Below are 16,352 nucleotides of genomic sequence, written 5' to 3'. Positions count from 1 at the left end.
TTGGGTAAATTGGGATAGTTGGTCACCAACACCTAGAAGGGCTTGGATAAAAAAAAATAATAATAATAAAAACAAAATAAAATTAGTCTACAAAGAGGTTCCGGATATTAAGAAGGAGGCTGTCTGGCTATATGTAAGCGGACACTCCTTAAGAAAGGTATGTATTTGGATTTTTCGGGAATGGTCTGAGGAGACATTGTTATTGTTTATGGTCTGAGGAGACTCTTTGACTTATTAACAGAATTTGTGGTGTTTTTGGAGTTTTTTAGTGTCGTATAACAGATTATAGCAGATTTAGGGTACTCCTCTCTTGGCTCAAGTTCTGTGGGTGGTGGTGTCATTTTTCCCACCAACTCATCAGAAAATCCAGGACTTTAAATCACTATAGTGAAGTTGGATGGTTCCAACTATTTGATTTGGGCTTAGTCTGCCAAGATATTCATTGGTGGCAAAGGCAAGATTGGCTATATTACTGGTTCTGAGAAAGAGCCAGCTGAGTTAGAGAAGGCATATCCACAGTGGTTTGCAGATAACGCTATGGTTATGTCTTGGCTAGTCAATTCGATGCAACCAAACATAACTGTTGGTTATATGTTTATAAAGACTGCTAAGCAGATTTGGTATTCAATTCAGCGCACTAATTCTCAGAGGCAGAATAATGCACGAATTTTCCGACTGGGCCGAGATATCACCAGAATTTCTTAGGGTGACTTGACAGTTTCAAGTTACATCACCAAGCTTCTTGCTATTTGAGAGGAGATGTCATATTATGATTCCTTCCACTCTTGGAAGGATCCAAATGCTGCAGTTTTATATGCAGGGATTGTGGAGAAGAATCTAGTGTTTCAGTTTCTTGCCGGGTTGAACAATGAGTTTGAGTATGCTCATGTTCATTTATTGGGCTTATTTTCATTCCTTACTCTTGAGGATGCATACTCCTATGTGTTGTCAGATGAGAGCCGTTAGACTCATCCATTTGGTGTTGCTTCTGTTGATCGTTCTGCTATGGTAGTTCGGGTTCTAACCTTTCAGGAACTGCACCATCCCAGCCAGTTTATAGCTCTAACACCGGTCCTCGACGATAACGCGGACGGTGTGACCATTGCGGAAAAATTGGTCACATCAAATCTCGTTGTTATGCTTTACATGGACGCCCATCGCAACAAAAACAACAGCCTCGATCCTCTGCACGTTCTGTTACACAACCAGTCTCGTTGTCAACTCCTGACAACTCTGCCTCTACATCTTCTGCCATAGTTACCTTGACTCAAGCTGATTTGGACAAGTTTAAGCAATTCTTCAACCAAATGGAGGCATCATCTCAGCCAACCTCCACTTATGCCCACTCAGGTATTATTGCGTCTGCACATAGCGTATCTACATCTTTGACACCATGGATCATTGATTATGGTGCTTCAGACAATATGACTGGTATATCCTCACTCTTCCAATCTTATAGTATCTGCTTCGGCCATCGCAAGGTCTGCCTTGCGGATGGCTCTCCATCTTCCATTGCTGGGAAGGTTCACATATCATTTACTCCTTGATTAACTTTGTTAGATAAACTTCATGTTCCAAAGTTGACTACAAATCTTATTTCTGTTAGTAGCGTTACCAAACAACTAAATTGTAGTGTAACGTTCTTTCCCTCTCATTGTATTTTTCAGTATCTGGTGTCGATACGGATGATTGGCAATGGGTGTGAAGTGGACGGTTTATACCTGTTGGATGCTCCTTTGTCACCTCAAGCACATTCAGCTTCATTTTTTAATATTGTTTCATCTAATAAAGCTCAGCTTATGCGTTGGCACATGCGTTTAGGACATATTTCTTTCGGTTATTTAAAACATTTATTTCCTTCCTTATTTTGTAACGTGGCAGTGCTAGATTTATCCTGTGAGACATGTCATATGGCTAAACACGTTCATTCCAATTATCCTGCTAGTAGTAATAAATCCGCTTTAACACCTTTTGATCTTGTTCATTCAGATATGTGGGGTCCTTGCCCAGTTACTTCTAGTCTTGGATTTCGATATTTCGTGTTGTTCATTGATGATCATAGTCGTGTTACATGGGTTTATCTTATGAAAACCAAAAATGAGGTATACACCATTTTTAAAAATTTTATGACAATGGTTCAGACTCAATATGGTCGTACCAGTAAAAAATTCAGATCTGACAAGGGTACAGAGTACACTTATGGGGAGGTATAACGGTTATGCACAGAATTTGGGATTGAGTATCAGATGGCTAATGTTGAAACTCCTCAACAGAATGGTCATTTTGAGAGAGAATCGCCACATCCTTAACTTAGCCAGAGCAATCTGCATTGGCATGAATGTTCCACAGTCATTTTGGGGAGATGCAGTTCTTAAAATTGTTTACATCATTAATAGGACTCTTTTTAGGGTTCTTAACTTTGCAGCCGCACTCTCAATCTTAAATCCCAATTCATCTCTTTTTTTATTCCTCCGCGAGTTTTCGGGTGTGTGTGCTTTGTTCAGCAGTTGGGGCAGACTCGTACAAAGCTTGACCCCAAGGCTTTGAAGTGTGTGTTTTTGGGCTATTCTCACTCTAAAAAAGGTTATAGGTGTTACCATCCTCCCAGTCGTCAGTGGTTTATATCCATGGATGTTTCTTTCTTTGTGCATACACCATATTATAGTGGTTCAGTTGGTTCTCAAAATGAATGGTTCCCACTAAATATAATGGATGATCACCTTCTTCCGTCTTCAACTCCTCTATCGTTACTTTTTTCGTCTTCTATGATTCCTCCTCGGATACCCCTCCAGCAGAGGGAATTGTTCCTTTTTCACATGTTTATAGTCGGAGACAACAGGTACAAGCTTTTACTCCCACCATCGACTGCCTTGTTCCTTCGGCACCAGCTCCGCTTTCTCAAGCTATTGTTCCGCTTGATGATCGCCCCATTGCTTTTCGAAAGGGTAAACGTTTTTGTACATACCCTATTTCTTATTTTGTTTTTGATTATGCTCTCTCACCCTCCTAGTGGAGTTTTCTTGTTTCTGTTACCTCGGTTCCTCTCCTTTTAGTGTTGCAGATGCACTAGCACAACCTCAATGGCGTGGTGCTATGGCAGAAGAACTACAAACACTTGAGAAAAATCAGACTCGGGACATGGTTCTGCTTATTATTGGATGAAAGGCTGTGGGTAGTCGTTGGGTGTTTACAGTTAAGCATAATCCAGATGGGTCGGTTGCTCGTTAAAAGGACCAATTTGTTGCCAAGGGTTATACTCAGACTTATGTCATAGATTATCAGGAGACTTTTGCCCCTGCTGCCAAGATGAATACCATCCATGTATTATTTTCCGTTGTTGCGATTCGATCTTGGCCTCTATTTCAGTTAGATGTCAATTCTCAATGGTGATTTGCAGGAGGAGGTGTACATGGTTTCTCCTCCTGGCTTTTGTTCTCCTACTCATTCTGGTATGGTATGTCGACTTCGTCGTTCTCTGTATGGCTCAAGCAGTCTCCTCGAGCTTGGTCTGATCGCTTTGGCGTTGCCATGCTCAAGTTTGGTTTCCATCAAAGTGTAGCTGATCATACCTTGTTTTTACGTCATTCAGGCAGACAGTTGCTCTCATTGCGTATTTCGATGATATTGTTTGTACCGGCAATGATACTACCGGAATTGATGAGGTTAAGAGCTATCTTGGCCGTCAGTTTGAGATTAAGGATCTTGGTCCCCTACGATACTTCTTGGGCATTGAGGTGGCTCGCTCCAAGGCTGGCATTTTCATCTCTCAACGCAAGTATGTTCTTGACTTGCTTTCTGCTTCTGGTCAGCTTAGCACTCGTCCTGCTGATACTTCGATTGAGAAAAATCATTGGTTTGCTGATTCCGAGGGGGAGTTATTGTCAAATGTTGGTCAGTATCAACGATTTGTGGGGAAGCTCATCTATTTATCCATGACTCGACCTGACATTGCTTATGCCGTGAGTGTAGTGAGTCAATTCATGCACTCTCCTTGTGCCCCTTACCTTGATGCAGCTATTTGGATCCTTTGCTACTTAAAAGGGTGTACAGGCCATGGTATTTTGTTTGCCAATCATGGTCACTTAACGTGTTGAGGCTAGACAGATGCTGATTATACAGGATCAATTTCAAATAGGAGGTCAACTTCGGGTTAGTGTACCACTATTGGTGGTAGCTTGGTTACTTGGTGCAGTAAGAAGCAGGATGTTGTCTCTCGATCTAGTGCAGAGGCAGAGTATAGGGCTATGGCTCTTGGGGTAGGTGAGTTGTGGCTGAAAACCTTGATGACATACTTGTGCCTTCCAGTGTCGCTTCTATTCTCACTCTACTACGACAACAAGTCTGCCATTAGCATAGCAGCAAATCCCGTTCAGCATGACAGGACTAAGCATATAGAGGTGGACCGTCACTTCATTCGAGAGAAGATCATCTCTGGTCAAATTTGCACTCCATTTGTCACAAGCTCTCAGTAGCTTGCAGACATTCTTACAAAGGGTGTTAACAAGATTGTGTTTGAGAATGCATTGTCCAAGTTGGGCGTTTCAGATATCCATGCACCAACTTAAGGGGGAGTGTTAGCATATATGATACCACGATTTATGGAATGACTTACCATAATAGCTGAGATTTGACTATGTATATGTTAGCATATATGATAGCCACGATTTATGGAATGACTTACCATAATAGTAGAGATTTGACTATGCTATAGAATATGCCATAGAATATACTTTAGAATAGGTTGTGATTTGATTTAGATTTGATTTAGTTTCCTTTCTTGTAATATGAGCATGTGCTCTTTTTATCTATAAATACCAGAGTTGTGTATGAGTAATTCATTCTCATTCAAGCATTTGCGCAATTCTCTTCTTCTTCTTTTTATATTTCTACTGTTAATCATAGAATCATGGCAGGATGGGTTAAATGGAGTGCATCTAGTATATTGTATGATAGGTGTATCCCCTTTTACGATTGAAAGGAGAGTTCTATAGAACAACTATTAGACCTGACACACTTTATGGTACCAAATGTTGGCAGCTCTTATATTAACTACATATAAATAATGAGACCCGGAGTTTTAATACTTCGTATTAAAACGAAGGGGAGAATTATTTATTTAAGCTACCCCTTCTGTCTGTCTAGTGTAGCTTTAGTGCCACCTCATGCCACTCCTTTGCCGTTACTCACTAATGTAATGGGCCTTTGCGCTGTCCGCTTGACCCATTCCCTTGGTCTGGTACGGTTACGGTCACAATCGGTCCCTTTTGGTTCTCTAGTACGGCAGTTCAAAGAAGTTTCCCATCTCAGATGGGATAGTTGAAGAAATCAAACCACGTTTTCTTGGAGTAAAAGGTAGCTCCTTGTGTGCCTATCACTTTAGGGTCACATTCAGGAGATGGTTGGAGTAGCACCAATTTAAGATAAAATGAGGGAAAAAGGTTAAAATGGTTTGAACATGTGCAAAGAAGATCCTTAAGTGCGCCGGTTAGAAAAAGTGACGTAGTCTATATTGAGGGTAAAACTAGGGGAAGAAGAAGACCAAAGTCAACGAGGGTAGAGAGAGTAAAGAAAGGTATAGCATGTGAAATTTTTTTTCCCTAGCCGACCCCAAAAAATTGGGAAAAGGCTTGGTCGTTATCGTTGTTGTAATTTGAGAGCACTATCTATATCGAAGGCCTAGACTATACATTACCTGCACATAACTTAGTAACTTATAGTTTCAGAGGGAGAATGATTGATCATTTTGCTAAATGAGACGTGTTGTATAGTGGGGGATAGATTTTGTCTACTATATGAGTGTTGCACTCGTCAGTTAGTGAAAACTAGAAAGAACACTGTTTTATGTACCTGCTCACTTGTCCCACACACATCGTGGAAAGATTTCAGGATGGATTTTGTCCTTACACTGCCCAAAACAGCTACATATCATGTACTATTTTTGTTGTGGTGGATAGGTCCCCTATAATATGATTACTGATGCTTCATATGTGGCTAAGTTGTACTTTAGGGAGATTGTTAGACTTCTTGGATTACTCACTTCTACTGTGCCAGATAATGATGTCAACTTGATAAGTTATTTGCTACCAATCTATATTTTCCTTCAGTTTTTCATCCTCAAACTGATGGGCAAACCCATATAAGATGAAAAAGTGCTTTACATAATGGAACTTATATACTTGCTGCATATGTTGACGGGAATCAGGATGTCAATGAAGGAGACCATGCAATTGTTCATGTTTGTGTAGATCGTTATCTTAAATACCCTTCAAGAAATTGCATGCCTAAGCCGTTGAACCATTCTGTAACGTTCTTTAGTTAAGACCCAACATATGTTTACTTGACTTTACCATCAAATACGCGTATTAGTCCAGTTTCCAATGTGGAGGACTTGTTCCCTTATAGAGGCACCTTTGATCCTCGTACTTTGCCTGTAGGTTTTCCACCATCTCTGCTGTATAGTACGGCATGCTTGACCTTTACATCTTAGCTTCCCCTTTAGGTTGTTATTGGTAATATCTTGTTCATTGGCGAGATTGTGCAGATACAACTGACACATAGCTTATAGATGATGCATTTCACTGAAATGATCTTTTATGTTTTGGACTGGAACCACTAGCGTTGCTATCAGAGGCAAGATCTTCTCACTAGTGGAGAATTCATGGAGATTGTGATGGGTCCCATGCAGCAAGTGCAATTTTTTTAGGATTTTATACTTGGGTGGTTATATTTCCTTGTAGTCTTGCTATATATACAATCCGTTGATGTACTATGGTTCTCATCTATTAAAGACAGACAGTGCAACCCCTATGAGTAATGTCATTCAGTTCACAATTGAACAGATTTGGTTATGTATGAGCTAATGGCATTCTTTTTGAGCGTAATATAAATTTACAATTTTTTTCTTCTTTTATGAGAAGTAAATTCCCCCTACATCTGTTTGATCTATTACAACTGACTCAACTGATCTGAGTTGTAGAGGCTGACCCACAAGTATGTTGTATCATCAAGCTTAATTTTGTTTTAGAAGAAGCCGATTAACATGATGTTTTGGATTTTAATCTTGGTTCAGATAACTGAACAACTAAGTCCTTGTTGATGTCTATACTTGTTCACAGGGAGCACTTGTTGCAAATTATCCATGGGATGGAACTCAGGATAAAAGGTGAGGATTCCACATTGATGTTGCTTCTGCTTTTTAGGACTTGCTGTTCAATCCTTTAGTTCTGTGGTAATCGAGTTGATTTTTCTTTTTTTGTTATGAACTTTAAATCATTAGTCCTGAGGGAATATTGAGCTAAAGATCGCCCTACCACCTCTAGTTTTTCATTTGTCAGGCCCACTCAAGTTATTTTCGTAATTAACTGCTTTAAGGTCTATTATTTTGGCAATCTAAGACTCCATTTATTGGTCATGTTTTAGTGGCAATGGTTTATTTGCAGCTTGGGTATCTTGCAATAATGTGTTTTTCCAAGTATTCCTATGTATATTATAAAAAATTGCTGCTTTGGGACTCCAAAAGTTTACTTCATTTTATTTGGTTCTTACCTGTTCCTTATTTTTCCCATATATGCCACACAACTTTCATGGGTGTTTAAGTTCATTGAATGCTCTTTCTACTGTCAAAAGAGTTTAGGGAACAATCAGAATGCTTCTATATTACGACATGAATTACTGATTGCATCTCCTTTCTTCATGAACACTTCAAATTATACTTGATCAGCATTAGATATTGGTTGCTGGAGTATCTTTTCAAGTTAATGCTGTTTTTGCACTTATAATTATCTCTGAATATGCTTGAATTTCAGGACAAATTACTATGCATGTCCTGATGATGAAGCATTCAGGTTTATGGCAAGTGTGTACAGTAGTTCTCACTACAACATGTCTCTGAGCAATGAATTTCAGGGAGGAATTACAAATGGAGCATCTTGGTATGTAAGTTTAGAAGTAAAACCATGAAATTTATGTCCAGCAGAAGTGCTTCGGCATTAGAAAGTTGTCAGGCTTTCTTCTTTTGCACTTCTTCTATTGTTGGTTTTTTAAATTATTAGATCCCTACAAATGCTGGTTTTCTTTTATTTTCTTCATTCATATGCTCTTCTGCTGCAGGTACCCTGTATATGGTGGCATGCAAGATTGGAACTACATACATGGTGGCTGTTTTGAGCTGACCTTGGAGATCAGTGACAACAAATGGCCTACTGCTGATGAGGTTACATGTCCATTTGAGTTGAATTTTTCATTGGTCCTATTTATGTGGGTGGCATGGCTATTACTTTTTTCCTTTACATTCTTTCAGAAAGTGTAGATGATCTCTATCTCACTCCCACTCCTTTCTTTCCACAGTAAGTGAGAATAGCTAAAAAACAGACTCTATATTCTATAATCCCATTTATGGCACTGGCTTACGAACAAGCCTCAATATAAAATGTAAATATCAAATTATAAAATTTGTCATCTACCTCTTTCATCAATTTATGTATTAGTTCTGATAACTTGAATAGATTCAAGCTAACGAGCGTTCCCCACACCAAAGGTCCTCCCAAAACCTGATAAAGCTGCCATCCCCCTTTGCTTATTCAAAAAAACAAGGAAAAAAAAAAAAAGGCTGCCTGTAACGACCCGAACCCGTAGGTTCGAACCGCTAGCCGGGTCCTTTCTCAAACCCGAGGTTACCTAAGTAATTAACTTCAATTCCTGGGTCAATATATCATTATCACGTCATATTTATACCTCATGAGGACTCAAGACAAGGTTACAAGGCTCGGCGCTAATTATATCAAGAGATCGAACAAGGTACACAAATCAGTAGCATTTCAGCTGACCAAAGTGGAGCTCCGGTCGTCCGAAATGGCTCCTGTACCGGTTGACTGAATTAGCCATTCCAGTCAGCCGGTTGTGACCCCAATAGTAGCTTGAATGTTCGGTCAACCGAAATGCCCTTTTCGGTCAACCAAAATGGCCTTGCGAACTGCAAAAAACTGCAATGAGCTGCTATGTACATGGAAGTGATAAGTGGTCTCAATAGAGACCTTGAAACTGGTCCAAACCCATCCCAAAGCTCTGCAAAATGGTATACCACATCCCATACATTCAAGACATGAAGTTTACATAATTTCAAAGTCGTTTACATGAAAATAGACATTTATACATCAAGTGGTTTGAGTCTTCCATATTACAAAAATTCTACAAAATAATTGCAAAAATTCTACAAAAGATTACGTGAACCTATGCTTTCATACAAAAGATAGCTAGGTATAATTTCCAATCCAGTTTAAGCCTGTGGTGGATTACCATCCGCCACCTCCTTCCCGTGTCCTGAAATTTGTTAAAAATAAGGGGTGAGCGTAAAGCTCAGTAGAAGTTACCTAAGGCGTTAGTTTTGGACTCCCTTGAGCCGAACAACATATAATGGAAGTGAAAGGATGTCGGGATCATGCAATGGGGATTCATACACCATAAACAACTTAGCAAAAAACAACTTCAACACTTGTCACAATTCCACCAAATGGTATGCATGAAATGGAATGTGATGCACCCGTCCCAATTCTGGCCTATACCGACCCAAACCACACTTTTAGAAATCCGCTAACTGACTTTACCGAGGCGAGATTGATAACTATCCCGGTTCCAATTCTGGCAATGCCTGGCAACCGTTAAAGGGCCTAGTATCAATCTAGACCGGGCCGCGCTCCCTCTAGGTCAAGCTAGCCCCGGACTCGCGAAATCCGGTTCATTTTAAAAAAAAAAAATCCCTTCTTTAAAAGAAACTTTACTTTTCGAAACAACTTTTCATTCAAATCTTTCCCAAATTATGCCCAATTCTCATTCTATGCCATGATATGCAATATAAGATTTTTCAACCTCAAATCACAATTTCATCATATAAGTGTCACTAACAAAGTCAACCATCTTATAAAAAGCAATTCAAATTCCATGGCATTTCTTTAAAATTTAGCACAATAAAAACTTACTTTTCTTAAATCAACATGTTCAAGAATCCACATATGGCAAAATTAAACAAGCCATCAATATAGGATTGAAACAACTCATGCTTCATATATAAAGATATTTACAAATCAACAATTTTCATTTCATAAATTCATAAATTCTCAACATATATAGAAAGAGGTAAAAGCTTGCTCAATTGAAAGGCAAAACTCCAGACATTAGGGTACCCCTACCTCAATTGAAGAAAAGCCCCAAATCAAGCCCAAGAACCCGAAATCCAAAGGTTGGAAAAATGGTGCTTGGCTCCTACCAAAATAACGACCTCGACAAGCTCTCCGATTTTGCCCAAAGAAGTGCTATCAAATTCTAAATGAGCTAGGCTTAATCAAGCCCTGAAATTAAAGGAGAAAAAGAAAAAGAAAAGAAAAGCAAGGGGGAGAGAGAGACTGTCGGGTGAGGGGGAGAATAAGGCCATACAATGGCCTAATGGCCACAAAAAGAAAGTGAGTGGGGAGTGGTGATCGGTTGGTCAATTAAACATCAACCTCGCAATAGCACGAATCATTGTAAAATAGGGCTATTGGTCGGGTAAGTCGAACCACTGGGACTGCGCTAGTCTAATAGAACCTAAATGTCTAGAATCATTCTAGAATGATGAGGGGGGTTTATAAAGGTTTGTTTGATGGTCACTAAACTAGGAATTCAAAGTGCATAAAATAATAGTGTGCTAGGAAGTAAAGAGATAGAACAATAGAGAAGAGACTAGGGAATTGACTTCACCACAAGCCATATAAACATGCCTAATTGCAATTAACTTGGGGAACAAAGTATACATGCAACCATGATATGTAGAAATGCAAGACAACTACAATATCTTCAAGAAGTTCACACATTCAAGAATTAAGTATAATCCATCCAAGGTTGGCATAAGTCATCTATCTAAACTAGGGTATAGAATGGAGTATCCTTCCTAAGCTATGAACTATCAAAGTCCTCAATTTGTGTGGTAAGTGCACATGAAGTCTAGAACTAAGCCATAATCCATCAAATGTTTCCCTAAGCCATGGAATATCAAATTTCTTAAACAACATGCCATTAAACCATTGTATAATCTCATCTTCATTCTCACTATAAAGATGTAAGTAGCATAATCATGAAGAAACAATTTCTAAGACAAGATAAGAGTCTCTACAAGATTAAATATGGAATGAAACACAAATACATCAAAGTGTATCTCTAGATTAGACAACTTGTTACATAAATGCAAAGTTCCCCAAATATAAACACAATTAATACATATTTACTTGACAAAGGTTACATCAACTCCCTAGGAAGAGGTTTAGTTACCCATGGTAGCTCTAGATGAAGGAGGAAGCAAGGCCTCCAACTCCATTTTCGTGCTCCCTTGTGTTGGCTTGAAGAACTCCTCTTTCTTGCTCTCTTCTCTCTCCTCTAATCTTGTAGAATGAAGCTTAATCAATTGTGTGGCCTCCCTTCCTTATCTTCTAGAGATAAGCCTCTAAAAACCCCCACCAACCAACATCTCCAACCAACCATTAAAGAGGGAAATTAGAATTGAGGAACCCAAGATGCAAGTGGCTGAAAATGGGCCATTTCCGGATGCAATTCTGCCCTGATTTCGAGCACTCGAAATAAGGGCTCGAGCACTCGAAATTGGAGCAGAATGCTCCATTCTTGCCGTGCTCCGCCCGGACCTACTTTGGTAAAATGGCCATAACTTTGCGTTCCAAACTCCGAATGATGAACCGTTTGAAGATTTGGAAAGCTAATTCAGAGCTCTAAAAACTTTATGTTTTGGTGGAGATCCAATTCTCAAGTCTGATTGGTCGAAATTGAAGAGCAAGGCAGAAATTCATTGCTGCCAGGCAGTTCTGAGCACCTATGGTAAGAAGATCATAACTCTCTACTCCGAACTCCGAATGACGAACCACTGGAAGATTTGGAAAGCTGATTCAGAGCTCTAAATATGTCATGTTATGATGGAAGTCCAGTTCTCAAGTTTTCAAGGTCAAAATGGTGAGCAAAGTTCAGGATCCACTGCTGCCAGAAATTCAGCCTTGTGCCTTTTGATGGCCAAAACTCCACAAAGCCTTGATTTTGCTCCTTTTTTGGCAAATGGACCTGAAAATGTGCAAAAACATACAATTGGAGATAATCTATATAAAATACACAAATAAAGAACTTAACTAATGCAATTTAGAGCGCTTGAATATACAATATTCGGTGCTTATCAAGTGGGCCCCACCACTAACACAAAATATCCACCCTTTTCTTCCTATCTATATATATATATATATATATGTAAATGGTTCCAACCACATTTTAACCCACAACAATCAAATTGTGCACAAAATAAATATGCATAAAGTGCAATGAACCCGTAACACAACTCCCGTGCACAACAATTCCGGTAACGGGTCCCACCCTGGACCTTCGGGCTCGAAAAACGGAAAAATGCCGAAATGGCAACCATTGCATTTCCAAGAGTCCTAAACTCAAGGAAATGCCCCAACCAACTCTCGGACACTCCCGGCACACCCCACGGTGTCCGACATGCAACATGAAAAAGACCAAAATGCCCTCGCAAAAATATAAAATTCCAGAAATTAGAAAATGGCGAAAATCAAAAACATCACACTGCCATCCCTCACAGTGACTTTCACTTAGTTCAATGACCATTTTAACCTTATGATTCAAATCATCTAAGTCCAAGTGTTAAGTCAGCCATTCTAGGGACTATGATATAATCTGAAATTAATTCATTTGGTCCTAGGTTCATTTTAGAGTTCTAGACCTGAGATTTCAAAACACATGCATCATGCATTACTTTACACATGCACCAACGCTTACTTGCACTCCCTCGTTCTACATATCACTTGTGCAGTAGTGTCGCACGCCATCCACTTGGATTGCACACACTCGCATTTCAACTTTTGCACTCGCTCGTGCCAACACTCATTCACACGTAAACTTTTGTAATCTCTCGTGCCAACACTCACTTTCCCTCTCTCGTGCCAATGACCACACCTCAACGTGCCCTTTTCATCGTGCTTCCCTCCTTTTGGAGGATTGGGCTTGTTCCATTGTTGTGTGGCAAGAGTAGACGTCTCAGACAGTGGTACTTCTGGCTCAGGCTTAGTGGATACAGGTGCAGACATAGCTTTCATTTTAGCCTGGATATATGAAAACACATCTCTAACAGAAATAGGGGTTGGATACCTGCCTAATACTTGTACCCTGGCATGCTCGTATATCGGATGCAAACCACCCAAGAACTCATAGATTCGATTCCTTTCTACCATAGCATGAAATATTTTAACATCAGTTGCACACACAGGTATGTAGCCTTGGTAGTGAACTAACTCTTCCCATTTACCACGTAGAGTGCGGTAATATGTAGCAAGAGTTTGGTCTTCGTGCTTGAATCTTGAAATCTGTTGTTAGAGTTTATACAGTTTTGCAAAATTACCAACTGAGGAATACATATCTTCCACAGGCATCCATAGCTCTTTAGTTGTTTTCACAAACAGAAACCTTTGCTGATCTGTGGCTGCTTTTTACTTCTGGTCAGCTTGGCGCTCGTCCTACTGATACTCCGATTGAGCAGAATCATCGGTTGGTTGATTCTAAGGGGGAGTTGTTGTCAGATGTTGGTCAGTATTTATGACTTGTGGGGAACCTCATTTATTCATATGTTAGCATATATGATAAAAGGGTGTCCGAGCCGTGGTATTTTGTTTTGCCAATCATGGTCACTTACGTGTTGAGGCTTGGACAGATGCTAATTATGCAAGTTTAGTTTTGGATAGAAGGTCAACTTTGGGCTATTGTGCCACTATTGGTGGTAACTTGGTTACTTAGCGCAGTAAGAAGCTAGATGTTGTCTCTCGATCTAGTGCAAAGGCAGAGTATAGGGCTACGGCTCTTGGGGTTTGTGAGTTGCTTTAGCTGAAAACTTTGATGACAGACTTGTATCTTCCAGTGTCACTTCCATTCTCACTCTACTATGACAACCAGTCTTCCATCGGCATAACAACAAATCCCGTTCAGCATGACAAGACTAAGCATATAGAGGTGGACTGTCACTTCATTCGAGAGAAGATCATCTCCGGTCAAATTTGCACTCCATTTGTCTCAAGCTCTTAGCAGCTTGCAGACAGTCTTACAAAGGGTGTCGGCAAGATTGTGTTTGAGAATGCATTATCTAAGTTAGGTGTTTCAGATATCCACTCACTAACTTGAGGAGGAGTGTTAGCAGATATTATAGGCAAGATTTATGGAATTATTTACCGTATTAGCAAATATTTGATTATGCTATAGAATATGCCATAGAATATGGGGTAAAGGGCATAAAACCCCCCTGAACTTTACTCTCTCTCCTCTATTTTTACAGAAAACCTCCTAAACTATTCCTTTTTTGGCAAAAAAACACCAGGCCACACTATTCCGATTGGAAATTGGCACGTGACCTATGCTACACTTTCAAAATGACAATTTTACCCTTATTACCCATACTATATGAAACCCCAATTGAAAACCGAGTCTGTCAGTTGTTAACCCTAACTCCTATTATAGCTTCATTCTCCCTCTACTCTATGGAGGTCATTCTCTGCAAAAAAATAAAAATAAAAAATAAAAATAAAAATAAAAATTCCTGTTAATTGTCATTCTTGTAGATCACCGAACCATAAGTTTCGTTCACAAAACCAAGATGAAGTTGAAGAGCTAACGAATGATGGATATCTATATATATATATATGTGTTCGGATAATGTAAAAAACCCTCAAATTTGTTGCCCAAATAACAAACCATCTTGCTAAAGCTGGATATATATAAACAAACAATACAATTTCTTTAAAAAGCTGAAGCCGATGCATATATATTAACAAGCAATAAAATTTCTTTCAATTGTTGTTTTACTCATTTTTTAGAAGATGAGAATGGCCGAATCACTAATTATTGGAGAGAAAAAAAATCTAACAATTTTAGGCTACCAAGAGCATAATCTAACACAAAATAGAGCAAACAAAAACCTGAAAATTGTCCTCAAATCAATGAATAACTCTGACGGATGGAATGTCCCGAACCAACAAATATGCAAACTCATCATCAACATACAAAGAAAAGTAAATTGTAGACCACACTAACCCATCATCACCACCAATTCTCCAAACAAAGTTTTTTTTGCTTAAATTTTCAAACCCCAAAACGGTGGACATTTGAATCATGGTGGGCGGCAGATTCTGAAGATTCATACAAAAAAAATAGCCATAGCTGCCAGGAAAGGACAAGCAACAACGACAACAACAAAATCCACAGCTTCACTCCGTCTCCGTTAATGAGTTAATTGAGGTTGATTTCATGATTAATTTGGGTTGATTAACCAAATTGGGTCCCCAATCAAAATATCAGGAAACAGGCGGGGGTTGTCGCCGGTGGTAGTTGTGGACCGGTAGGCGGTGCCGGAGGTTGCTATTGATCGACGATGTTGTCGGCCACTAGAGAACGAGAGCCTAGAGAGAGAGAGAGCGTTCTGGTAGGGTTTGGAGCGTTTTGTACTGGTGGTGTTTGGTTCTAAAATAAGGATGGTAAGGTGGTGTTTGGCAGTTAGTGGATTGTGATAAGGTGAGCTGTGACAATCCTATTGGCTGCTAAGATTGTATTTAACACATCAGTAAGAACATGTACTAAAATGATACAACAGTGTCGTTCCACTAAAGGACAATATGGTAATCTTATAACTCTGGAGACTTCGGTGCTGGCCACTTTTGGTTTTGTCCTCAAAGTTCACTTTTTTAAAAGTTCAGGGGGCAGTTGTTAGTTTGGGTTTTTTTTTTTTTCTTTCTGAAATTGGCTGATAGTTCAGGTGGGTTTTATGCCCTTTACCCTAGAATTATGCCATAGAATATCCTGTGTTATGATTTATATTTGATTTAATTTCCTTTCTTGTAATACGAGCATTTTCTCTTTTTATCTATAAATACTAGAGCTGTGAATGATTGATTTATGTTATTCAAGCCTTTATACAATTTTCTCCTTTTTCTTATTTTTATATTTCTTCTATAACCACTCACCTATTGTTTCCAATATTCCACTTCATCTGTGACGCCATCTATAGGAATACTGATCTTTGTATAATGCATATCATAATGATACTGCAAGTTCATGAAGGAGTTGGTGGAGCTTTAAAACGGACTTGACCCTAAAATCGGCTTGATGATAACAACTTACTAATGTGAGATTTTATAAATCCTAGCCCAATTCAAATCACCTTGACCTTCAAGTTTCATCATGATGTTCCACGGGTCCACATGAGCTTTCAGTACTTGAGCTTTATGAATAATCTGTGAATAAGCACACTCAAGTAAATTGTTAATTAT

At 39.2% G+C, this 16,352-nt stretch overlaps 1 protein-coding gene across 4 annotated transcripts in view; it reads left to right on the top strand.

Annotated features, from left to right (window-relative positions):
* The window catches only part of LOC132273456 (carboxypeptidase SOL1), a 115,004-nt gene that overhangs the window by 79,243 nt on the left and 19,409 nt on the right, over positions 1-16,352 (top strand). For all 4 annotated transcript variants that reach the window (XM_059774416.1, XM_059774414.1, XM_059774418.1 and 1 more), the window contains 3 exons: positions 7,116-7,162; positions 7,806-7,931; positions 8,110-8,212. In XM_059774416.1, coding sequence (XP_059630399.1) covers positions 7,116-7,162; positions 7,806-7,931; positions 8,110-8,212 — 276 coding nt within the window. The remainder of the gene's footprint in view (positions 1-7,115; positions 7,163-7,805; positions 7,932-8,109; positions 8,213-16,352) is intronic.

Source organism: Cornus florida, unplaced genomic scaffold, assembly GCF_030987335.1.
Source record: "Cornus florida cultivar Cherokee Brave unplaced genomic scaffold, ASM3098733v1 CherokeeBrave_3.0.0_Hap2_Chr09, whole genome shotgun sequence".
Lineage (NCBI taxonomy): Eukaryota > Viridiplantae > Streptophyta > Magnoliopsida > Cornales > Cornaceae > Cornus > Cornus florida.
The sequence above is the reverse complement of the archived record's forward strand: the minus strand, read 5'-3'. Positions and strand labels throughout refer to the sequence as shown.